The 25,920-nt window shown below is 48.7% G+C and overlaps 1 protein-coding gene across 3 annotated transcripts in view; it reads right to left on the bottom strand.

Moving 5' to 3' along the window:
• Nucleotides 1-268: 268 nt before the first annotated feature.
• The window catches only part of LOC111834304 (ubiquitin carboxyl-terminal hydrolase 43-like), a 39,430-nt gene continuing 13,778 nt past the window's right edge, over nucleotides 269-25,920 (bottom strand). For 2 of the 3 annotated variants that reach the window (XM_023793437.2, XM_072704902.1), the window contains 12 exons: nucleotides 25,488-25,591; nucleotides 19,608-19,700; nucleotides 16,299-16,434; nucleotides 15,846-15,990; nucleotides 13,027-13,189; nucleotides 10,482-10,593; nucleotides 8,770-8,873; nucleotides 5,488-5,565; nucleotides 5,026-5,143; nucleotides 3,553-4,099; nucleotides 3,277-3,438; nucleotides 269-2,667 (listed from right to left, as the gene is read on the bottom strand). In XM_023793437.2, coding sequence (XP_023649205.1) covers nucleotides 1,862-2,667; nucleotides 3,277-3,438; nucleotides 3,553-4,099; nucleotides 5,026-5,143; nucleotides 5,488-5,565; nucleotides 8,770-8,873; nucleotides 10,482-10,593; nucleotides 13,027-13,189; nucleotides 15,846-15,990; nucleotides 16,299-16,434; nucleotides 19,608-19,700; nucleotides 25,488-25,591 — 2,568 coding nt within the window. In that variant the 3' untranslated portion in view covers nucleotides 269-1,861. The remainder of the gene's footprint in view (nucleotides 2,668-3,276; nucleotides 3,439-3,552; nucleotides 4,100-5,025; nucleotides 5,144-5,487; nucleotides 5,566-8,769; nucleotides 8,874-10,481; nucleotides 10,594-13,026; nucleotides 13,190-15,845; nucleotides 15,991-16,298; nucleotides 16,435-19,607; nucleotides 19,701-25,487; nucleotides 25,592-25,920) is intronic. The other variant, XM_023793445.2, reaches the window with a different exon arrangement.

The following is a 25,920-nucleotide window of genomic DNA, read 5'->3' as shown; positions in this document are numbered from 1 at the left end:
TGTTTAAGCACTTAGGGTCCTGGGTGGGTATTTGCACCCAAGGCTACAGATACCTCCTCAGTCTTAGTGCCATGCTGCCACCTGCAGGTCAAGTAGTGCATTCATTAAGACAAAATATGTTTCTGGGTCAGTTACCATAATGATTGTAATGTTACAGCGACAACCACTATTAGTAGCAGCAATGGTAGCTATAAAGCTTTATATTTCTTTAAAGTGCATACAGTGAATAACGGCATACGGAGCTTTAGTTTCACAATTTATACACATGTTCTGACAAACGATGTTTTATTGACAGGTAATAAGAAGAAAACTGCACTCGCAGCAGCGTATTTGGCACGCGCACCGCCTCTGCATCGTGGCAGGGTTTGCCGCACGAACTCCACCAGAGAGTGTCACTCGAATGAGAACTGCAGCTCCACACACAGAGCCACCGCAGTGAGGGCCCGTCGCCTTTGACAGAAATCGAAGGTGCAGCCGCAGAATGGTTGAAGTCCATCAGTGTCATGTCTGTGTTCCCACATGCTGGTCTTTACCATCACAGGCGTAACGTCATTTGACGTCGATCCGGGACAGGTTATATGTAATAACAGAAAACATTATAAATATTGCACCTAAAAGCTTGGCCGTGAATGAAGCATTAAAGGTGGAAGAAATTAAACTGCTAACTTGGATATTTTGTGCTTTTTAAAAAAAAAAAAAAAAAAAAAAAAAAAACAACAATATTTCCAGCAGCACTAGTCAGCAGAGAATCAGTCTGGAAATTGTCTGCATATGAGCTGTATTCCAATGAAGGTGATCCTGTCTTTCTGAGGTCACCGTGTCACTACTTCCTGCTAAAAGCCGTTATTTTAATCAATATTATACTATTTAATAACCCAGCCTCACCCTTCTAACTCAACTTCATCAGCTACATTCGGAGGTCAAGCTCTCACACTCCCGCACAAACGTTCGCTTGAATCGCCGACTCGACAATCCCCTCATTGTGCCGAATAACCGCTGCTGCCACTCACAATTCCCGTTACGGCCCTCTTGCGATTCGGACATGATCCTGTGTGGCTGCGTCAGCGGCCTGCCCTCACGTGAGAGAGCAGGCGTGGGCAAATGGCCAATTGGAGCCTTACAAAAATGTCCTGAGGGCAGAACGAAAAATGATTGGTTCAGAGAGATAACCAATCAGATTGTAGAGCTGGTCAGTCCAAACAACTAGAGGAGGGGGGACCAACTAATCATTTTTCGTTCTGCCCTCAGAACATTTCTGTGTAAATAAAATTCCCACAAGCAAGTAAATGTTTCTAACCACCAGTGTTTGGGGAAAGTGCCATAGACAACAATATAAATACCTCTTTGTCCAGCACAAGGAAATTCTTTAAAAGCTTTAATGGTTTGCTACTAAAACTGCAGCTCTGAACCCGATCATTCACCTCCTCCCTCCTTCCATCTTTCTAAAGCTGGAAGTAGCTGAACTGAATTTTTCATTGGAAATGACACTGTTGAAAGTGACAGCAATGTGCAGTAAATAATGGCTTTTTCATTGCTTAAAATCTACAAATGCTTTAGTCAGTGTATACCAGTGTTCTGTTAGAGAACCTCAGCTCCGCTATCATGAAAAAGAGAACAAAAGGAATTCCAATAAGATGCGTTAATCTTAATAATACGTCCTTGATTTCCATAACACATAAGTAAAATGTTCATGTGACACCTCTACAATGGCCTCTGACCTGGCTGACCTTTGACCCCAATGCCATCACTGCAGCCTGTACCTGTGAGCATCCAGCAGTCTCTGTGTGGTCACTCTCTGGAGAAGCTTGGGGGTGGTTCTGGCCTATGTGAAATGGATCTGGCAGACTAGGACAGGATGTCACTAGAAGATGGACTCGGGAACCGGCCTCTTCCGGCCCAGCGAGGTGGAGGAGTAGCATGTCGTGTTTAAGGCGGTGTGGGTGGGGCTTTCTGCCATCGGGACCTGGGGGAGGAGTCTTCGCACGGCTGGGACTGAGCGGGCCTGGATGCTGGAGGGGCTGTAGGGAGGGAGGACTTCCCCATCCCCCAGGACTCTGTTTTCCTTGTCGCCCGCCACCCCGCCCTCAGGATCCCTCCTCAGGAAACCCAGGTGGATGAAAGACCGCCGGCCCTCCAGACTCCTTGCCACCAGCACTTTACTGCCCCTCCCCTCCTCGAGAGGCAGGGCTGAGGGCTGCTCGCCACGCCCGCCCACTCTCTTATCCGATGGCCCTGATTGGCTGTTGGATCGGCTCCTGAAGGGATCCCAGCCAAGGGGAGGGGTGGGGCTGGGGATGGGCCCCACACTAGAGCCCCTCCAGGATGGGGAGCCTTGAGCCCCACCCTGTGCCTGAAGGCTCTTTAGGGTCACGCCCCCTGTTGGGGCACCTTCACTGCACCTGTCGGCGGAGTCCCGACGCTGGGGGGAGTCTGGGAGGGTTTTTTCCTTCCACAGAGGAATGATGGGTTCCTGGGTGCACCGTGGCCGCCGGCCAGACTCCAGGTACTCCACCAGCTGCCCTGTGCACGGTCTGCGGTTCCCCCTGGAGCCCAGAGACCAGCGCAGGGGCAGCACTTTGCTCAGGCCTTCCCTGGCCTTGGGGGGCGTCCTCAAGCTCACACTCCGGCCCTGGGTCTCCCGCACGATTGGCTTTTCCAAGGATTCTCCTATAGCAAAAGTGATGGTAGTGTTACATTCCACTCATGAAGCTAACAGCCAATCACAGAACGGCAAATATTAACAGCCAATCAGAGAACGGCAATTAATAACATTAAGGAACCAATCACACTGCCTGCAGTGAAGACAGAGGGTGTTTCTCAATACGCATACTTGACCCTGCTTGTGTTCTCGTGTACCTACTGAAGACCAGATCCAATACTCAAGAACACAAGTACAGAGAAGGGTAAAAATTCCCGGATGTCATTCTTGCCCCAGCTCAAATGTCATGGATGCATTGTTTGCATCCTCACCAAACTAGAACAATCCCATGATTCATTGTGTCCCAAGTTCGTTCTTGGGAGGCAAGACGGCACGGCCGCTCTTGCCAAGACCACAAGTATGATCTTTGGGTTCTTGGCATTGAGAAACACCTGAAGTCTGAGGATCCTTATGATGTTCTGAATTCCGGAATTACTCAGACATAATATGTAATAAATATGACACATTAATCATCGATCGTTATTGAATACATCACTGTAGCTACTACTGAAATGACAACCATAAAGAGGAAACTGTACTGAGCCTGAATGACACAGGATACCATGGTGAGGACTCACCTGTTTGCTCTAGGGGGGGCTCCTCTTGGAAGACGAGGGACACGGGTGATTCAGGTGGCGCAGACACATAGTTCGTGCAAACCCTAGACACCTGGCTGCCCTTCTTATCATCCCCCCCCAGGCGGGCCAGCCAGTGGTCAGACAGGGATGAGCTGGTGGAGCCTAAGATGGGAGGAGTCCAGTACAGACAGTCACATGTATAGCGACACCCACTGGATGCTCCACCTGCCACACAAATTCCTGAGCCAATCAGAATGGGCTCTCCAGAAGACCCACCTCTAACAGAGCAGCTGGCAGACCAGGGTGGGATGGCGTTGCGTCTCTGGTAGAAAAGGATGTAGGCATCGCGGGTGCACACCTCCGCCTCAGGCAGCAGATCCACGGCGCTGTCATCGTACCGGTACCACTTCCCATCTACCGAGTTCCTACAGTACGCTGCATGTGCGAGACACGCGCCAATCACAACCGGCCAATGAAAACGTTGCTTTCGGCGTGGACTCCGCCCACCAGTACCTGTGTAGTGGCCGCCATGCATGCCCCCGTGGTGGTTGCAGACCGCGTAGAGGTCGTACAGGAACTCCGGGGAAGGTGTTTGGTCGGCCAGTGGGGCGCGGCCGCCCCGGCGCTCCACGTGGGGCGCGGTGTCCAAGCCGGCCAGTGGGAAGCGCACCAGAGCGGGCAGCTTGTGCCGCCGGCCTCCCGCCTGCCGGAATCGCTTCAGATGTAGCACCAGGATGTCGGGCAGCGTCCACAAGCTCACCTGCACCGTGCCCTGCTGCAGCCGCTGGCAGTGGGGGCACCTCCAGGCGTCTTCGGGCGCCAGCTTCCCAGGGCGGCCCGCGGAAAACAAACGGGCGGTTCATCCAAGAGCAACCAGCTCCCTCTACACTCAACACTACCAGTCGAATGTTTGTGCAAACACTGACATTTTCTTCATTTGCATGTCACTCACTTAACATTTACTAATAATACACTCGATATTCTTTGCTAACAAATAAATTCACAGTATGTTCATCATTTGAGTACCTTTATTACCAAGAAAATCTCATTAATCAAAGTAACCTCCTCTAGCAGTTATAACAGCAAAACAAATTCAAGGGACATTAAATTCTGCTCTGATTCATGGGATGAAACAGTACATTTAAAGTTAAAGGACAGCCTAGAATGTGACTAAGCCATCACCACATGACCAGTTAATAGGATGTCAAACATGCACTTTCTAGGTTGTCTGAGGTTGTTCTAGTTACATACTCTTTCCATGGCTTAAAGGAAACTTGTTTTATTTGACTTGTATTTCCATTTATAGAGGTTCACTCAGCACAGCAGGGATGATGGCCCTCAGAGTTGATTAACCCCAAATCGAGCCGTCATTGTTTGCCTGTCCCTCTCAGTCTCACTGTATCCATAGCGGGTGAACAGACAATAGTGGAAAGACTTGGAGTTTACAGAGAAGGACTGGAAGGAAAGGCTGAGAAGGCGGCAGCCCGCCACGTGTCTGCGGAGGCAGTCTGCCACGTGTCTATAAAGGCAGCCTGCTACATGTCCGCAGAGGCAGCCGGCTACATGTCTACAGAGACAGCCTGCTATTTACTCTACTCAAGTACTTCAGTCAATTACCAAACTTAAACACTCAGCCCAGTAATTTACTGAAGCCCTCGATCGAAGTACTCAAATAAATCACCCTGATTATGGTATGGAGCTAAAGCGCTGACCCGGCGCCGTGACCCGTGCCGCCAGCCAAGCTCTCACCTGCTCCTCCTTGGTGTAGAGCTGGAAGCAGTCGTCCAACGTGCAGCTCTGCTGCTGCTGCTGGGCCCTGACACTCTCGCAGTCCTGCACCACCTCCTCGCGGATGTTCCCGAACAGCCTGGAGGATCAAGGCCAGTCAGGCGTTGTCGTCACCCCATTATATAATATCTGTGCCCTTAGAATGCAGCCTCATTTAAGGAGCTCAAAGGAGCTTTACTTACACAAAAATGTTCTGAGGGCAGGAGGGAAAATGATTGGTTCAGAGAGATAACCAATCAGATCTTAGAGGAGGGGTGTCCAAGCAACTAGAACCAGTAGGACCAACCAATCAGATATCTTGGTCCCACCTCCTCTAACATCTGATTGATTATCTCTCAGAACCAAACATTTTTCTTTCTGCCCTCTGAACATTTTTGTGTAAGTAAAACTCCCAGGAGTGTTTAAGGGGTGACAGTGGCTCACCTCTCCTTCACCCTGTGGTCCCATTCAATAATGAGCTTCACGTGGGGGGGGCCCCCTGGCCCACAGAACCTAAGGACCCTAGGAAAGAAATGGGGGTCATCAGAAAGGACCCTAGACTAGGTAGGCACCTATCTCCTCAACGTAAAAACAGGTCACTATCGCTACACACAGGGAAACATTTAAAATACTGTAACAGCTGTCATGACCTCAGCACTTCCAAACTGAGCACAGTGTAGCTAAGACTGCAACTGCAAAGGTTCCCAGGGCAGTGCTGAAATGCCAACCTGCGATTTAACACAGGAAGGAGGAGGATTAAAATGGCCACAAGGTGGCAGCATTCTAGAGGGAATACAATACACTGGCATGATGCTTTATAGACAAAAACAGAAGGAGGTAAATGTAGGTGTTTAATTGTCTACCCAAATCTCACTGTCTCATTATTACTTTCTGCTGACCATCTGAAAAGTATGACAAAGGTAACATTAAAAGATAAGAACTGCAAACCAGGGTACGGAGTCAGATTCATTTTGACAGGCGATCTCGTCACCATAATTGCCTTTGTCTCTCAAGAGATTTAAACTCAGGCAGGAATAATTCTGGGACGTGGGAGGGATTTAGGATTTATGCTTGCCAGCTCTTCTTGAATGTCAGCAAAAGGACTGGAGGGAGGGAAAAGGGCGAAGGAAAAAAAAACCTCTTTTCTGTGTCTCGAGCCCCCGGTGCTGTAAATTCTCGTGAATGGCTTTGCGTTAAAGTGTCCCAGGCAGACTCCCGTCCTGAATAGAAGGCTGTACTTCAGCAAATCAATACCCGTTTGTTTTAAAAGTGGAATCTTCACAAAACTATGCTGAGGACTGTGCTCTTGCGTGGTCCGTGGATGACTGGACAATACATTACTTAATTGCTTGGCGAAGCATCTTTCTGAAAGGTACGAGGAGAAGTTCTCTGTCCCGGTACCCAGACCTGCAGCCCCTGGGCCACAAGCCCAGGCCCTAAGTCACCGCATCATCTGTGGCTCCCTGGGTTATCCAATCACAATCAGCCCTTTCATCCATCATAAATGCCACACATCTCCTCTGACTATGCAGGCATGGCCGTGTTTAAATATGCACCGCATGGAGGAAAACCGCTCATTTTAAGGCCATCTTCCTCAGTGCTGCTTCTCTCCTGCTGCCATTTCAGCTAGTTTTCGTCAAAGGTGGGAAATGGTGTGTTTTCACCAACGTGCTCAATGAAAATCTGCTGAGACACACTGCAAGGTCTCACGCTGCGCTTATGTATCTGTATTTGTTGTGTGTGGGGGATAAACAGCTTGAAGTGGGAACTTCATCAGCTCAATCTAGTGCTTAAATGGCATGGAGCACAATCTAGCATATACACTATATGTACAAAAGTACTGGGACACCTGGCCATTACACCCACAGGAACTTTTATGACATCACATTCTAAACCCATGGACATCAGTATGGAGCTGGTCCCCCTATTTGCAGCTATAACAGCTGCCAGTCATCTGGAAAGGCTGTCCACAAGATTTTGGGTTTCGTCTGTGGGAATTTTTGTACATTCATCCAGAAGAGCATTTGTGACGTCAGGCACTGATGTTGGATGCGCATATCAAACATTTTGGACAATTGTATTTTTCCAACTTTGAGGTAACAGTTTGGGGAAGGCCCTTTTCTGTTCCAGCATGACTGTGCCCCAGTGCACAAAGCAAGGTCCATAAAGACATGGTTGGGTAAGTTTGGTGTGGAAGAACTTGACTGGCCCACACACAGCCCTGACCTCAACCCTATCAAAGATCTTTGCGACGAACTCGAACTGAGATTACAAGCCAGACCTTCACGTCTAACATCAGTACCTGACCTTCTGGATGAATGGGCAAAAATTCCCACAGACACACTCCAAAATCTTGTGGAAAGCCTCCCCAGAAGAGTGGCAGCTGTTATAGCTGCAAGGGGGGACCAGCTCCATACTGATGCCTATGGATTTAGAATGTCATGTCATAAAAGTTCCTGAGGGTGAAATGGCCAGGTGTCCCAGTACTTTTGTCCATATAGTGCAGGGTTCTTCAACTCAAGACCTCGATTCCAAATCCAGGCCGTGTTTTCAGTTATCCCAGGTAGTTGTTTAATAATTGCTAATTCTGATTGGTCAGAGGCTTCACACCTGACTGACAGGTAAAGGAAGGCTGGAAAACCAGCAGTGCTCGGACCTCGAGGACCGTGAGTTGAATAACACTGATATAGTGTATCTAGCGACCAGCACAGAACTGCGTGCTGCTGCCCTTTGAAGGATCAGCGGGGCGCTTCTGCCAGTTCTAGCTGAGATTTGTACCACCGTGACGCTGATCCCCGAAGGCACCAGATAGAGGGGGAAAGCGAGTCACGTTGCAAAGATCGCCCACAGATCACATCCTCGCAGACCGTCTGGGCGAGCGTTTCTCCGCGAGCCGTGAGTCTCAGCCAAGGCACACATGGGCTCTGGACCTGCTCCATGACGGAAAGGCTTCGGAAGGCTTAAGGAATCAGGCGGCAGAATCAGCTGACCGTTTGTGCCCGAGCCTTAGCTGCTGTCCCGTGGGAATCGTCGTCAACAAATATTGACTCAATCTGCTTGATCAAGATGAGGTCATATACAGCTTGACAGAAGAGAGCTGGGGTTTGTGGGGGTGGGGGGTAATTCACATGCTGGTAACTCGCACAAACACGTATTTGCTCAGAACATCTCTGGGTCTTGTATATAATGCTGCTGTACTAACCATAAGCAGTTTGCTTAACCTCTCTTAGATCAGTATGCACTGATCAGCTAGTGAAATGGACAGACAATCTCCTTCCAACCATAAATAATGTCCGAAGTGTTATTACAATTTAAGTCGTTGCTAAAAACAGTTTTATTCTCTTCGGCTTTCACGTGATTTATGTGAGCTGCACTTTCTCATTTTTAATATGTTTTTAAATGTTTTATGTACTTCTGATTGTCATTTTCAATTTCCATATTTTATGTCCGTTGAACCATATGCATTTTATTTATTTCATTTTCTGTGAAAGCACTTTGAATGACCTCTGTGTGTCAAAATGTGCCATTCAGATTAACTTGGCTTGACTTGACTGTTAAGCTTCTGTAACGGATCCAGCAGCATAAATGTGGAAGAGTGAAGGACCTTTGGAAACTGTAGGGAGCTCTGCAACAGAAACCAGCACAGGAAGACTGTGGACAGGATAACCAGTTACTGGTCTCCACCCAGAATTAATCCGGCCCGAGTGAAGGTGATGCCGACCTCACCTGTCCACCACTGGGTGGTAGAGTGGACGTCTGTCCTGGGGGGACAGGTAGCTTTGGGACATGGAAGCCCCCACCACCCGTATCCGGAACAGCATGCCCCCGGCCTGCGGGGCACACGCAGACATGTGAGCAGCTCAGTGCCTGGGGGGGAGGAGATCATCAAGGAAAGCATAGAGCATGTGGGTGTGGCCAAGAATGACCAATGAGATCCCAGCGATCTCAGAGCTGAATTACCCAACAGGACGAGGCCTTAAACCTATAAGTCGTTCACGCAGAAGGCCTCTAGCGCTGACCAGGAAGCAGAAGAGCGCAGGATGGCGGTGGCGGTTACGGTCAGTGCCTCCCGAACGCCTGGCCCTCGCAGAGCAGACCCGCCCCTGCTGCCCTTCTGCATTCAGGGCGCCACATCAAAGCCGGCAGGCTGTGAGAGTCCCTGCCAGGGAGCCAGGTGGCAGCATCTGCTCCTCAATGCAGGAACCGGCTAAGCGCAGACTCTGCTCTCTGCAGCCAAGTCGGCACAGTCCAAAGCGGCCCTCTGTGACCTCTCTGCGGCATGCACTGAATTTGGGTCAAGGTCTTGGCTCTTCCCAGTCTCATCTGTCCCCTCATTTACACACCGCCATTAATGTTGTTTATTAAAATTCAATCCTTGTGTACCATAAAAAACCTGCTTACCGAGAGGGAAGTCATATATAACCTGATAGCACTAGGACCTGGGAGACGAGACCTGGTTTAGGGAGGGTACAGAGCCCCACCTTCCTGGAACAATTAGCAAAATCAAAGAAGCTCATTGGCTGGAGGCCTTCTCGTTCGTTTGTAAACCTCAATGTCAATACTTCTCATTTAATATCACCCACTAAACATGTCTGAACTTTGGGTTATTTAGGTTATTGATTTTAAAGTTTTATTTATTAAGAATGAAAAGATTTAAAAAAAAAAACACACTCACACATTGCTTCATCAAAACATTAGCACTCACATCACGTTCAGTGCGATATACCTGAATCTCACAGTGTCAGTGAGCCCGGTGCAGCGAGCACGCCACAGGCCTACTCGTCACTGCAGGCCGGTGCAGCGAGCACGCCACAGGCCTACTCGTCACTGCAGGCCGGTGCAGCGAGCACGCCACAGGCCTACTCGTCACTGCAGACAGGTGCAGGGAGCACGCCACAGGCCTACTCGTCACTGCAGGCCGGTGCAGCGAGCACGCCACAGGCCTACTCGTCACTGCAGGCTGGTGCAGGGAGCACGCCACAGGCCTACTCGTCACTGCAGGCCGGTGCAGCGAGCACGCCACAGGCCTACTCGTCACTGCAGGCAGGTGCAGGGAGCACGCCACAGGCCTACTCGTCACTGCAGGCCGGTGCAGCGAGCACGCCACAGGCCTACTCGTCACTGCAGGCAGGTGCAGGGAGCACGCCACAGGCCTACTCGTCACTGCAGGCCGGTGCAGCGAGCACGCCACAGGCCTACTCGTCACTGCAGGCCGGTGCAGCGAGCACGCCACAGGCCTACTCGTCACTGCAGGCCGGTGCAGCGAGCACGCCACAGGCCTACTCGTCACTGCAGGCCGGTGCAGCGAGCACGCCACAGGCCTACTCGTCACTGCAGGCCGGTGTTCCCAAAACAGCTCAACACCCAAATTATACTGCACAGAACTGCTGAGAGTAAAATCTGTCAGTGTGTGCAGGAAAGCCAGAGGGACGGCCTACCAGCGTCTGGGCACCACGGATCATCAGGTACGAGAGCCGGCTGAGAATGGTCTGCTGGAGCTGCTCCCAGGACACGCCGCGGTCCTCGCGCATGAGGAACGGGGGTCCAAACCTGCGGCAAGGGGGGGGGGGGGGCGTGACTTTGCCAAAGTGCGTATAACTGGCTTCACATACAACAGAGCCATAGTTAGAAACAAATGACACCAACAGGGACTAAACAGATACTGGCGTTCACACAAAAATCGGAAGGACAGAATAGGGATGGCGTTTCCCGGGCAACCGGAACCGGCAGCGTGCGACTGCGAGTCCAATGTAACCTGAAAGTCAAACTCCGGAGATGGACAGTCTCATCTACGGCAACCAGCCTTTTTTACAAGGCAAGCTGCTTTTACAAATAAAATACTCTGGCCAGCTCCTGAATCACTGCGCTATATGTGCTGAGCAGAGGGAGCCCCCCCCTCGGTATATTTTGCCAATAGAGGGGTTTGGAAATTGCACCTTGATCGACTATAAATGCCTTGGCAATCGGCCACTGCCTTACAGGGTCTTACGGGCGTGACCCTTTCAGTAGGTGCTTATAATGAGTCACAGTAGTGAATCTCTAAGTAAAAAAATAACAATGATAACAAACACCAATCAGCTGTATTGGGAAGAAAGTACCTCATCCATAGTGATGTCAGCAGAACATGGTCCCACATTCCTACTGGCTGAAACATATGGATGCACTACTGCATAAGGGCACAGCTCATTCCAAGAAACACTTTCGTCCCACGGGAACACAAACATAAAAAGATGAGTATCGAGGGACGCAAATAATAATACAGAATTGAGTGTTCTTCTTAAAAGGGATTTATTTGGGTTCCGTTTCGGATCGATTTCTCTCTCTTCGACCTTTTTCCACTATCAAGGCAAATAAATGAATTTCTCTGAGATATTAAAACAAAAAAAAAAAATCAGTCCTACGGTTTTGACCAGTAAAGATAAGATGAAAACAAATAAATATTACGAGCTTCAGGCTTCTTAATTCATTTTCTACCATAAAGTCTTGAAATTATTCTTGGTAATGTTCCATTTTAAATTAAAGGTATTCTCTGATGCCGTCATCTTAGATGAAAAGTAACAAAGCTTGTCTGGATTTTAAATATTATCAGATGAATCGGCCTCAGTGTGTCTATCACAAGCACACATGCACTGGCATAAAAGCCGGAGACAGACTCAGCAACCCAAGCACCTGCCTCCCTGCAGTTACCTGACAGCCTGCAGTTATCTGCCTCCCTGCAGTTACCTGCCTCCCTGCAGTTACCTGCCGCCCTGCAGTTACCTGCCAGCCTGCAGTTACCTGACAGCCTGCAGTTATCTGCCTCCCTGCAGTTACCTGCCTCCCTGCAGTTACCTGCCAGCCTGCAGTTACCTGCCGCCCTGCAGTTACCTGCCTCCCTGCAGTTACCTGCCGCCCTGCAGTTACCTGACTCCCTGCAGTTACCTGCCACCCTGCAGTTACCTGCCTCCATGCAGTTACCTGACAGCCTGCAGTTACCTGCCGCCCTGCAGTTACCTGCCAGCCTGCAGTTACCTGCCAGCCTGCAGTTACCTGCCGCCCTGCAGTTACCTGCCAGCCTGCAGTTACCTGCCGCCCTGCAGTTACCTGCCAGCCTGCAGTTACCTGCCGCCCTGCAGTTACCTGCCAGCCTGCAGTTACCTGCCGCCCTGCAGTTACCTGCCGCCCTGCAGTTACCTGCCGCCCTGCAGTTACCTGACTCCCTGCAGTTACCTGACTCCCTGCAGTTACCTGCCACCCTGCAGTTACCTGCCTCCATGCAGTTACCTGACAGCCTGCAGTTACCTGCCGCCCTGCAGTTACCTGCCGCCCTGCAGTTACCTGCCGCCCTGCAGTTACCTGACAGCCTGCAGTTACCTGCCGCCCTGCAGTTACCTGACAGCCTGCAGTTACCTGCCGCCCTGCAGTTACCTGACAGCCTGCAGTTACCTGACAGCCTGCAGTTACCTGCCGCCCTGCAGTTACCTGCCTCCCTGCAGTTACCTGCCGCCCTGCAGTTACCTGCCTCCCTGCAGTTACCTGACAGCCTGCAGTTACCTGCCGCCCTGCAGTTACCTGCCTCCCTGCAGTTACCTGACAGCCTGCAGTTACCTGCCGCCCTGCAGTTACCTGCCGCCCTGCAGTTACCTGCCGCCCTGCAGTTACCTGCCTCCCTGCAGTTACCTGCCGCCCTGCAGTTACCTGCCTCCCTGCAGTTACCTGCCGCCCTGCAGTTACCTGACAGCCTGCAGTTACCTGACAGCCTGCAGTTACCTGCCGCCCTGCAGTTACCTGCCGCCCTGCAGTTACCTGACTCCCTGCAGTTACCTGACTCCCTGCAGTTACCTGCCACCCTGCAGTTACCTGCCTCCATGCAGTTACCTGACAGCCTGCAGTTACCTGCCGCCCTGCAGTTACCTGCCGCCCTGCAGTTACCTGACAGCCTGCAGTTACCTGCCGCCCTGCAGTTACCTGACAGCCTGCAGTTACCTGCCGCCCTGCAGTTACCTGACAGCCTGCTGACCCACGCCGGCAGCGTTACACACCAGCAGGACGACCTTCACAGAGGGCACCTGGTTCAGGAACTCGGATGACAGGGTGCCGAGGGGAGGTAACCTTTGACCCCCGGGGCCGGCGGAGTAAGGTGACGATGGGAGGCTGTGGTGATACCCTAGAAGGCAGAATGTACGAGTCAGGTACCATTCATTCATTGAGCAGGAGCTTTTATCGAAAGTACCATGCAATTGAGGGGTTAGACCGGGGGTGTCAAGCTCCAGTCCTGGGGGGGGGGCAGAGCCCTGTATAGCTAAAGTTCTTTCCCGGTTCCACCACAAATGATTCAGGTCAAGAGCTCTGTGGTAATTAGCACAAGGACCCGGATCAGGTGTGTTAAAAATGTGCTGGGCTCCGGCCCCCCAGGACTGCAGTTTGACAACCCCCCCCCCCAATATACAAAACCGGCCAATACAACCTCCTGGACAACCTTAAATGGGAGGAGACCTCAACCCCCAAACCCTGCCCCCCCCCAATGCTCAACCCAAAGCTATGCCCTTGGGGTTAAGGGTCTTGCTCAGGAACCCAATGGTGAAATCACTTTACCGTCTCTGGGACTTGAGCCAACAACCTTCCAATTACAAGCATACATACAAGTTCTAACCCACTAAGCCAGACGCAGCCCCCACCTTTATGGGAAACCTATCTGTCCACCATGTTCTGTTTAGAGGAGGAGTAAGCCTTAAAGGGTTAAGATGGGTTTGCTGCCATCGGAAATGTTTCTGACTCATCATACGCCACCTTGAGGCCACCAGCAGTATTTTTGTCACGTCCCAAAAGGAGCCCAGATTAGAGACTGTATCAGTAAGAGAGAAGCAGGTTCGGATCTGATAGCGGCTGGCAATGCGCCGGCCCGTCTCCTCATGGGACCGCAATCGCCGCCTTCTTTTTATATCGCGGCAGCTGAATGCTCACTCCCTGGCAGGTGTGGGCGCCTCTGCCGAAATCCGGCATCTCATCCGAGCCCTGGGCCGACTCGAACGGTCGTGCCAACAGCCAGCTGCATTATAACCCAACTGCAAACAGACTGCGCAGACGCACAGGAGGAATCAGGCTCACGGAGACATTACTCACTCTCAGGACAGTCTCACACTGTGGGGGGGGGAGGGCACGAGGCTGACAGAACGCCGCATGTAACCATCACGAATCAGCTACCCTGCTGGCTGCGGCAGGAAGCGTCTCAGAGTCCCTACTGCCCAAGACGACCTTGACACACAGCAATGACCTCTAAATAAGTCATGATTAACGGTGTTTCGAGTAAGAGATACAAGCCTGCTTTAAATAATAACTAGCGTCTAGGAGTAACAGCAACAGACAGGCTGTAGGCATGATAATTCAGATGAATAAATCTCCCCGACGAGGAAAAGCATGATGTACATGTGTTGATAGACCTCTGACCAGAACCCATGGAGAAGATTAGTATCGCCATCACTTCATGTGTGAATGCAAAAAAGAAAACAAACTCAAAGTTAAGAAGATGCCCAGCTGAGGAATTGAATCTTTGAATGGGGGGGGGGGGAGAGGGGGGCGATACTGAACAAATTATCACAGGCAATCATACACGGCTGTTATGTTCAAAGGGCCTTTGGACGTCACCGCGGCAACGACCCGGCTAAGGGCCACATGCGTTCCATTGTCAGGAAGACGTGAGCTTCAAGCAAACTCATTATTTTATTTTATGGCTTTTATGAAATCTGCTGTTTCATCTGAAAACAGAAGATGATGAACGAGCGGTATCACGGCTTTCATAAGAACCACTGCCTGCTATCCAGCGTGTGACAAAATAATAATAATTTTAAACACAGTCAGCCTGCTTGTTAGCAGAAACGGCTGTGGGTTATGGGAAGTAAATGCATTGGTCTGGCCATGAAAGTAATCTCACCATGCAAAATTACCATTCTGCTTTTTCACAGTGAGAATGACAAAAAAACAGGATATATTCCAGGTGCTTTTCTAATGTGTTAGCAAGTATTCAGTCTGAATAATGCAGAATACCGTGGTACTGGGACAGAGAACATCTGTTTGTACGACTGCTTTCATCAGATTCACAGCAGAAGCTCGCAAAAGACCAAAGAACCTTGCCTCAGATTTCTTCTCCTTTAAGAACCGACTTCCTGGCTTTGGCAGTGCAATTCGAGAGGAATGGGACACGCAGCACACAATTAACACCTCTGGACAAAAAAAACAATAATATCATATAGAAAGATGAACTTACTCATTGATTCATCCAATAACTGTAACCGCTTATCCATAGGTGGAGATTTCAGGTCCAGAAAGTACAAATCCAGAAGACGATTTTGTTTCAATCAACCAGTTGAGTACTCTGTGACTGTCACTCTTTATACTTAACTGGTTGATTGAAACAAAATCTTGGTCCAGATTTGTACTCTCTGGACTTAAAATCTCCACCTCTGTGCTCATCTTATTCAAGGTTACGGGGGGGTCCGGAGCCCATCCCACAGCCTATGGTTGCAAGGCAGGGAACAACCCAGGATGGGGCGCCCTTGCTCATTCAGAAGATGCTTTTATCCGGAGTGATATACAGTTGAGAAATGAGGGTCATCCCGTCCTGATTCCCAATCAGCCAACTACAGGATTTGAACCAGCAACCTTCTGATCAGAGACACACCGTCCATCAAACATGAGCATGGAACTGAACTTGATGCCAATGACTACTGAAGGTCAGTCCTGGTTAAGAACCGTGGTACCACCGTCCCAGAACCTATTGTCAAAAATTAAAAGTGGAAAGAGCTTGGATGAGCTGCTAGGATTACCTGAGAACTGCAAGAGCCCCCCTTTCCAATAAAGGGGGGGAGCCTGAAAGGCGTAAATGATATCGGTCTCTACGACGTTGGTCAAATCCTCGTCGTCGAAAAAGGAGCGGTGGAACCCCGTGGAGTAAACCTCTGTGAGGATTATCTGTGGGGGGGGGGAGGGGGGGGCACCATCAGAACACAATCCTGTCATTACACAACAGGACACAACCTGCTTCTGCAGCATCACAATAGCAATAATTTGGCACATGCATCAAAACACTGGTAGCTTTGCTGAAATGACTCATGTCATCAATGTTACAGCGGATACTTTGTGTTCTGGGAAAAGGGGGCCAGTTTCTCATTGGCCTTAATCAGATTCAGTCCTTCATGCTGGAGCAATTCAAAGCGGCAGAAAATCTCTGGCCACCAGGGGGCAGCAACACTGGGCTCTTACGTCGGGACCTCTCCTACCTGGTCTGGGGAGAGCTTGCCCTCATCAGCTACCATCCTGCGCAGGCAAGCAATTGGGCCTGATAGCGGCACTTCCAGGCCGACCCGCAAGAATCGCTGGGCCTTGGTGCTGAAGACCAGCGTGATGTACAGAGGCCTGTGGACAGTGAGATGCATAAGGAAATCTGTGCATAACATTAGTTTTCAAATGGCGTGTATTATTTCTGACGATGATGGAAACTAAAACCAGTCTGCACCAGAGTTTCCCAACCCAGTCCTTGGGGACCCTCAGACAGGCCACATTTTTGCTCCCTTCCAGCTCCCAGCCAATAAGAAACACCAAAAACCTGGTACTGGTGTGTTGAGAGCTGGCAGAGAACAAAAACGTGGATTGTCTGAGGATCCCCTAGGACTGGGTTGGAAAAACACTGGTTTACACACTGTCATTATACCGCACGTCGGTCTCTGTGGCCACACAAACCCAGATGCCAAGGTTTACTGGATTTTTGGGAGAAACTGGGACATGAGAAATTCATTGGTCATGGATATAGGTGCCATACCACTACACCACTGACCGGGTCAGGCAGAAGCACAGACGGCTTACTGGAGTAAATCAGTCACGACCGACGCCCCTTACCCCCCCTCCCCCCGCCCCAGATCCCTCTCGGTCCAGCAGCAAAGATGATATTCCCTCTTTTTTGGAACTGTGACCAACTCTCATCTCAGGAGATATTCTGCAATCACACCCTTGAGCAAATTTCTTAACTTGAATGGGTTCTGTGGAAATATATCTCAACACATAAAATATAAGTAGTACATTTTTTTGGATGAACCAAGGTAACAGGCCATATTAATTACAATCTTTTACAGATTGTTTGAACCAAGGCAGCATTACGGGAAGCAAACCGCAGCCAGACAGTCTCTCGTTTTCACTGCAGGGCTGTTCAGTCGCGATGATAATCGGTATGTTTCCCAGGTTACGGCTCCGGCTCGGTTAAACTGCTCAGCACCAGGGAGCACAGAACCTCACACCTTCACAGTCCCCTCCGTCAACAGACTAAGGGTCCAGGTCGCGGCTCACTGGGCTGTGTCCACCGATGCAGGCATTCCTGATTCATATTAATGGCCCACTTTGTTTTCGAACGACCGATCCTATCACACAGAAGCGTCCTAACCCTCATTACCTCAGATGTCACATTGTTAAAAGCCACTTATACACTCTGACGAGCTGCAGTTGCACCCTTGAGCGCAGCACTTAACCCGAATTGTAAATATCAAGGTTCTTGTTTAAAAGCTTCCTCTAAGCGCGCAGCATTAGGTGGATAAGTTGCCCTGACGGTGTCTTGATGACGAACGTTGTTGTTGCCACGGTGTCTCTCTCGATTCACTCAGACCCAGGGCCAGTCAAGGTCGTGTATGGCCCCTGGGCACCTGCCTTTTAGGCCCCCCCTGGTCACCGGGGGGGGGGGGGGGCATGTGTGTACAGCGCACATACGGCATAAAGGGTCTAGATCCTCACACCATGTACGCTGACAGGCCTGAGGGCCTGATGGGTGACTTGTGCTGTGTATGTCAAAGGGCCCTTGTGGTCATCACTTGCTGTATATTCAAAGGGTCTAGGTGGTCAGCTTGTGTCATATATGAGGGTCAAAGTGTTTTGCACTATAAATGTTGTGACTCACAGCCAATAGTGCTCTAACGCCGTGTTTCCCAATGCGGTCCCTGGGGACCCACAGCCGATCTACCTTTTCACTCCCTCTCAGCCTGAGAGCTGGGCTGCTCCATAGTCCGGCCATGTTTAAACCTGTAACACCACTGCTACTTCAGTGATTCAGCCGCCCATGACAGTAATCGAGTGGCTTTCTGCCGGGGGGGGGGCGCATAACTCAATCTGTCAGCTGCATGGGGTGGAGACCAGGATCGCTCCAGCACCTCAGACGGGCGGGGGGAAAAGGTCTCTCCAACACAGGGATGCAGAAACATGCAACTTGCCTGTCAACAGGAGTCCTCAACATGCACGGATCCACAGATGTAGCGCGAGGTGCTAATTAAAATGTATTTCTAAGCTCTCTGAGGCCTGGGGCTACCAAACCTGAGGTACATGACTGGAAGTAGCGTGACGAATAAGGTGCGAGTCCTGTGATCACATGATTCATGGCTCAAATGCTAGGAGGGTAACATCTGTTCTAGTCTTAAAAACAGTATTTAAAGTGAATAAACTTGAAGCACATTTGTGATCTATGTGTCCTTAACTGCCTTAAATAAGGAGACCTTTCTTTATTCTCCTGTCAGCAACAGGAATGCTTCTTTGTCTCTTTGTCGTTCGCTAGTCTTGACTTATGAATAGGACTCATTTAAAGCCTTACTGTCTCAGCATTCCGGACGGCGCTTTAGGGAACCCGGAGATCTGATGCCCATACAAGGGCAAAAAAACACCTACGGAGAATGGGGCAACCGAGGGGTCAGGATCTCCTCAGTGGTGCTCCAGCTGTGATGAGAGAACGTGCTACGTGATCGGGGTATAAACGTCCCCCAGCTTCACACTGTCTGCTGGGGCTCTGGGGTTTTCCCCTCACTGGACGCTGGACCACTGCCATCGAATGGAGGACCTCATGCTGCCCCTTGGAAGAGCTCGGTGATGAACTGCCAATTTAACCCACACCACTATCTGCACCCGCTCAGAATAGGAGCTCCACCTACCTGGCTGACGCAGCATTACACTTGTACACAGTAACTCCAGTCGCTGCGCTGTAGTCTTCATTTAATTACCCTCCTACTCTAACATTCGATACCTTAACTGTGGTGCTGTAACTGCAGCTCTCCATAGAGTACAGGAGTACGGTGCTCCAGAATCTTCCACAACCCACAGCAATACTCCAGCATTCTAGATCCGTGCATGAGATGACGTTCAGGACACTGATATAGAAGTGTCTATTTACTTTGCATACAAACTTAACCCCCAACCTGATGTATCCTTTAAATAATGCCTAGATTATAGAACTGTACCTATACAATGTAAATTCTATTTAAAAACAGTACAGTAGCTGTTACAATGTTACAATTTTCTCTATAGCAAATACTATAGTACAGTACACAAGTAGGGAGTGCAGATCTGCCAACAACCAGTGCTAGACAACGATTCTGGTGCCGGCCAGTGGATGTTTGAACGCTCAAGCGTGCTAACACACACCACGCTCAATCCATGCTCATGCAGTCTGCATGCCAGTTTCAAACTGGTTTCTTTATAAATTCATTTCATGTATATAAACCGGCGATCATTCAAAACCGCACTATGAAAGCCTACGTAAGATGTGCGCTGACTGTACGTACCTGGTCTGCTGCAGAGGGATTGGCAGGGATATGCAGAGGAAGGGGTCAAAGGTGTTGCTCTGTTTAAGGCAGTGAGGGCATGTGAGGCAGGACCTGAGGAGATAGAACCGGGAGCATGAGGGCAGAGAGCCAAGGACCATGTTCACTCTGCTCTTCACTTGCCGGTTTCATAGACACTGAATTGCTTAACACTGAATTGTCTCATGTTACACGTGTTCAAAGGCGGCAGTCCTTCGAATGCTTAGGCTACATTCCAAAACCGTCGTTTGACGGCTCCCTCGCCACCTTCCTTGACGACTCACTGTCTGAAGTTGAAAGTTCATGAAGCTAACGAGCGAAGGAATGAGTGAGTGAGGAAGGTAGAGTGACAATAAAGCGGTATCGGGACACACTTTCATCCTCGATGACTTACCGTGCTCCGCCTGTATGTAGAAGTCATCACTGATGTAGAAGTTTTTCTGCTACGTCGTGCATAGGTGTCACCAAGGGTAGTCTTGGCTAGGCTTCCATATGCGCCTGGCGAAGGGGTGATTTGAGCGAAAAGCGGCCCTCAATGACTAAGGTAATGGAACAGCACTTCAGCATCAAGAAATCGGAAAACCTTCTGGGGTGCAGGAAAGGTAGCGAGGGAGGGCGGCACAAACAGCGGTTTTGTGATGTAGCCTTTGTCTAGCCAACAGACACGCGACTCCAGAAAAAGACAAACAAGAAAAAATAAAAATAAATGTCGATAGAAATCTCTCTGTGAGGGGGACTTGACAGGAAGAATTCCCCATGAATGACAGCAAGAGACTCCTGTCCCTCTATGACCACCTCAGGCCAGACACTTAGGATTCATCCTGGTGTGTTCACACCACACTGCATTCTCACTTTGTCTGCTGTAAACAAGAGTTGCAGGAAAGAGGCTGCCAGAATCCATCTACTGATCCACGCCGCCTGCTCAAGCAGAAAGGAAACCAAACGGTCCATTTACATGATTCATAATCACACAAACCTAACTCAGTCACTGGAGAAAAAAAAAGATGTTCTCATCTTAGGCTACGGGCTTCCAGACTTCTGACGACTGCGAATGGCACAATCTTCATGGGGCGGTAAAATTCATCAACTGGGAGGGGGTTCAGATTGAGTGATGAGCCAGATTTAGCCAGGAAGCTTTTATTTTTTTCCAGATGCAATCAGCATGCACAAACATCCGGGGCCATGAAAGATGCCTGAAAATGTACAGCTTATTTTGGGAAATTAAGCAAACCCCCACACACAGCATCAGTAGTTTGGAACCCCTGACCTACAGTGTTTTAATGAGAAGAAATAGCCCAGCTGTCTGATTTTTTCCATGTGTCTGAAACACATTTTGAGCTGCACCACGGAGAACTTCCCTGTGTCTCACCATCCCAAAAACAGCCCAGAAGAAAGCCAGAAGTTCACTTGCTTGCCACCTAATGGGTCTTGAGAATCGCCTCAATCACAGCGTTTCATCTTCCATTCTCCTCTGATGATGAAGCGACGAGGTCTGATTCATTTGCCTGATTGACGGACAGCTGAGGACTCAGCTATGTGTCTTCAACGTCCAAGGGGGCCAGCTGTTTAGGCATGATTCCACAAAGCTCCTTAGTCACTGTGAGGTAGGAACGGGTTTGCGTGGGGTGGATTAGCCAGTTTGGGACCTGCAGAGCCGCTTCCTCTGCTGGCAACGTGAAAGTCTCCACTGGAGCTCGGAATAACAGCTCAGGTGGAGCCGTGCTTGGATCAAAGGCTGTGTCTGCCCAGAAGACATGAGCCAGGAAAAAATAAGAACAAATAAAAGTAATTGCTATCCAGAAGTGGAGAAGAATTTAAGTAAACAAGCCAGATACCCAGAAGGTGCAGGTAAACGGATGAGGCGTCAAGTGAACAGCTGAAATGGTCTCCTTAGCTGGGGACTGGAGTTTTTACCCCAAGAACCTGATCCTGCTGCCTGGACATTCTGCTCTACAGCCGTCACTGAACAGGCTCTTTTCCAGGACCCGTTTTCCAGTAATAATCTGAAATAGCATACTGTCAGGCCCCCATCGCCACATCAGCTCATCGTGTCTCATAAGCAAGCACAGTGAATCACGACGTGATGCAGTCATCGTCGCCGTCACGGGCTCACATCTCTGTAACCCTGAATTAGCCACCAGCGCCATATAACAAAGCATAATGAGATATAACCTTATAGTAGCTGCTTGATCAGGAAACAGTCAATATTTCTCTTGGCAAAGACAAAGAACCTGAAGTTATAGTTCAGCCAAAAGCGTAAAACAGAAGAAGGGCCTGTTCCCCGATATGGAGAAAAGGCCACCAAATGCGTGCTGACTGAACCACTGAAGTCAGACAGAGAAGAGTCTGAAACACCAGTCTGGGATTGGGTGGGTGCTGCCCCTGCTAAGCACTAATTACGTCTGTCTGCCTCCATAAAATGTCACCTGGCGCACCTCCAGACGTATCCAGCAGGGGGCGCCACGATGGAAACCTGACAGAGCGCCGGGTTTTACCGCCAACTCCAATCAGCAGTCCCTCTGGCTCAGCAGCTTGGCTCCAAATAACATTTAAAAACAACAGAGCGGCCTTTCAGGGGAGCCTAGCGCTATGGTTACTGCGGAACGTTCTGGAACATCCCGCGTAATTCCTCTTTCAGTCTGTATCGCGGCCCAGCATGGACACACGGAACGAGCCCACGAAGCATCTGTGCTACAGACTGTCTCCTTCACACTCCTCCCATTTGGGCTGCATCTCACAGGAAAATACAGCAGTAGGACAATGATCAGGGCGGCAAGAAGCTTGTTAGGATGGAATCAGCCTCTGTGAGGAAAGCAAGCAGATATTTCGAAACCCACTAGAACCTGACTCACGGTACATAATTTGTTTAAAAGTATATGTGAAGAAAGAAGACAGAAAGATACATGCTCTCTCTCACTGAAAACACAGGAAGGTCTGTCCATGCTTAATAAAATGTGATTTATTAAATTAAAACTGAGTACCCTAGCTACAAAATAAGCGCAAGGCTTCAAATGGCCATAGTTATAACGTCAGTTACCTGTAAGGCAAATGCCGCTGAATACGAGGCACCTAGCAGATGAATGGACATAGAAAGTTGTTTTTTTTGGGAATCACTTGACGCCAGAGAGACTCTCATATGTTTACATGATGAATAAGCCCAGAATGAGAGTTTATACGAGGTTTTGCTCCGGGACAAACTCAGGCTCACTGAGACCTTGCAATTATAGGATCCTAACATTTACACTAAACAATGAGATACTGGCATTCATTGGTACATTATATCTGTTAGCTAAAAGTGAACCTACATATACAGTGCTCACAGAAAACCTTGGGACTTAATTCTGAAAAATGTTGCAAATGTATTGGTTTGAAACAAATGTCCAAGCAATGTTTAACACATCTGCACATATATTACGCAAAGACATTTCCGTTTGTATTAAGTGTCATACTTAATACATTTTGCTATTAATAGCAGTTGTAGTCACTGGCTCCCAAAGGGATATTAAACACGAATGTTTGGTGTTTTATGTTACCGTAAAAGGTGTTACTAATTAAAAAGCTCCCAATGAGACTGTTTGTCAATGAACTGTCAATGAACTCTGAGCAGCTCTTTTAGAGTCATAATTTAGGTTTCAATTTATTACTACTTGAAATTATAAATACATACAGACACACCTCTACTTACGAATGAATTGAGTTCCGAACGGCCGTTCGTAACTTGAAATGTTCGCAAGTCGTTATTCAACATCATTTCAAGGGTATATGCAAGTACAAAGAGCTAGGATGCTGGGAGTACGCACGCTACGCTGCTGCGCGGTGGGATAAGTGACCAGAAGTCATACTAGGCGGAACTTGAGCACAGAAAAAAAAATTGTTGCGGACAGGAAACAGGAGCCCAATGAACACAATTTGGACTTAGTCCTCTTCGTGCATAATATATATATATATATATATTAGTGTACAAAAAAATAAGATCATGATTTTATTATGGAACCGATATATTTGCAGTATTCTTACTGAATTAAACAAGTGTCCCAAGACTTTCTGTGAGCACAGTATATAAAGCAGAATTTACTAGTGACATCCTCAGACTTTACTTCGCTGATTCTATGAGAGCTGTTGTTCATTCTGTGCTCCTATACTGACTCAAGGTATTAAGTTAATTGGCTTTGGGAGAGTACAGACAAAAACTGGTTTGTTGACAAACATCACCGATAATGATAATGTGACATAATGATGATGTTGCTATCAGTGACAAAGACGGAAATTACACCGTTATGGCCGCGATGACGCTAATGCTAATTATAGCGGTGGCGATGACCATAACAGTTTTGGGGATTAGAACGTCATTAGTCATCGCGGTGATGATGGTCCAGGTGCCGATCTGCCACTAGATACCTTCTCCCCACATTCTTCCTTGGGACCACGTCGGCTTTTAGTCTGTTGCCTCCTAACGTACAGACACGGTGCGCTTCAAGCAGTTAGCGGCTATTGACGTGAAAGTAAGTCTCAAGTTTATTTTCCGTCAGGCCTTGTCATTTTTAATGTATCCGAATGATAATTACCATGGCAACTGGAATGAAATAAGTAGACTATTCTCTATTCTTTCAATTTATAAATTTTCCACAAAAGGAACAGTCACTTCCATATTACATAAAGTACATATAGAACCTGAAACTGTCATCCAAGCAAACAGAAGAGGATATTAAAATAACTTGAAGGGGCAACAGAGAAGAAAACAACCTGCCAATTTTGGCTGTTCTAAATTAGGAACCCTAACCAGCAAAAAAGTTACGCAACCGAACACACTGAGGGGTAAGTAGCAGACACACAGTGTCACATTGTCCTTACACCTCTGGAGAGGGGCGAGGAGAAAGGAATGATGTTTGCAATCAATGATGCAAGACTCGAGAAAATACGGAAGAAAATATGTTTGTTTCCTCCAGTGCCTGTGATTATTTAACAAGTAATTATAAGCGGGAACAAGACACATCTAGTGTCCCATTTACCAGCCCCAGGGGCTGATGGGAAATCCTACATCACCGGCAAAATCCATAACTACCGCGGGGGAACTTTATATATGTGGAATCGAGGAAAATGGATCACTTCTGGCCCACCTAATGTAAGAGGTAAATGGTTTGTTTATCTTTAGACGGTATTTTTTTCTCACAGCAAAGAGTTTGGCGAGTAACCATAGATCTCCTGAAAGGGGGAGGGTTTAATGCCGGCTACTGGGCTCAGAGCAAAAGCAGGGCATGTCCGAGCCAGAGGAGGCCCAAGCTGAGGGCACACTCGCCTCGTTTCGGGTAGATAACACATCCTCTCCCCTTTGTAAAGCTATTGTAGGAATAACTTGCTGGTATATGTGTGTGTGTGTGGGTCATATATATATTATGTTGTGGGGACCAAATGTCCCCAGAATATGATAAGAACGTGTAATTTTGACATTGTGGGGACCACCATTTTGATCCCCACAACGGCAAACAACTTGTATTTTGTTTGGTTACTTATAGTTACGGTTAAGGCTGGGTAGGGGTTAAGGTTGTCATTGTTGGGATTAGGGATTTCCCAATTGAAAATGAATGGAGAGTCCCCATAAAGATATAATTACAAACCTGTGTTTGTGTATGTGTGTGTGTGTGCATGCGTGTGTGTGTGTGTGCTTGTGTGTGTGTGCGTGTTGGTTTCAACCTTTAATTTTTCCACTAGATCTTTTGTTTGGTGCTTTGGGGAAACTATTTCGGGAAGGACATTATTTAAAAATAAACAGAATAAAGCAGCATAGCGTTTCTCACTTAGAGCCCACAAAGCGAATAAAGCACAAACTGCTACAGTGCCCTGCGGAGGTGGTTCTGGTCTTACTTGTACTGGGCCTGGAAGTGCTCCTGCACAAAGCTGGGCCGCTCAGCCGCTCGCAGCGAGATCGCCATCCCGGCCACCGGGGGCTCCACCGCTCCAGCAGGACCCTAAAGCAGCAAAGGGCACGGCGTCAGCACCAGCGCAGGCCTGCGGCAAACCGCACCTTAGCAACCCCGACAAAAACCTTAAACACACTGGCAGTGAAGCAGTGGAGGAACCATTCCTACCAAACACAAGTCCTCTGTAGCCATTACTAATTTGAGAAAATATTATAGTACATCTAGGATTATTTATTTGGGTGGGAAAAAAGAAAAAGATAGTTAGTCCTAGAATTAGACTTGACACAAGAAATTGTTCTCATTTTCAGTGCACAGAAGCCACTTAACATTGTAAACAAAGCTACCACTGTCATAGTGTAACCAAACACAGCTCACCT

The sequence above is a fragment of the Paramormyrops kingsleyae genome, chromosome 22, assembly GCF_048594095.1.
Source record: "Paramormyrops kingsleyae isolate MSU_618 chromosome 22, PKINGS_0.4, whole genome shotgun sequence".
Classification (NCBI taxonomy): domain Eukaryota; kingdom Metazoa; phylum Chordata; class Actinopteri; order Osteoglossiformes; family Mormyridae; genus Paramormyrops; species Paramormyrops kingsleyae.
Note: the sequence above shows the minus strand (reverse complement) of the source record. Positions and strands in the feature narration are given on the sequence as shown.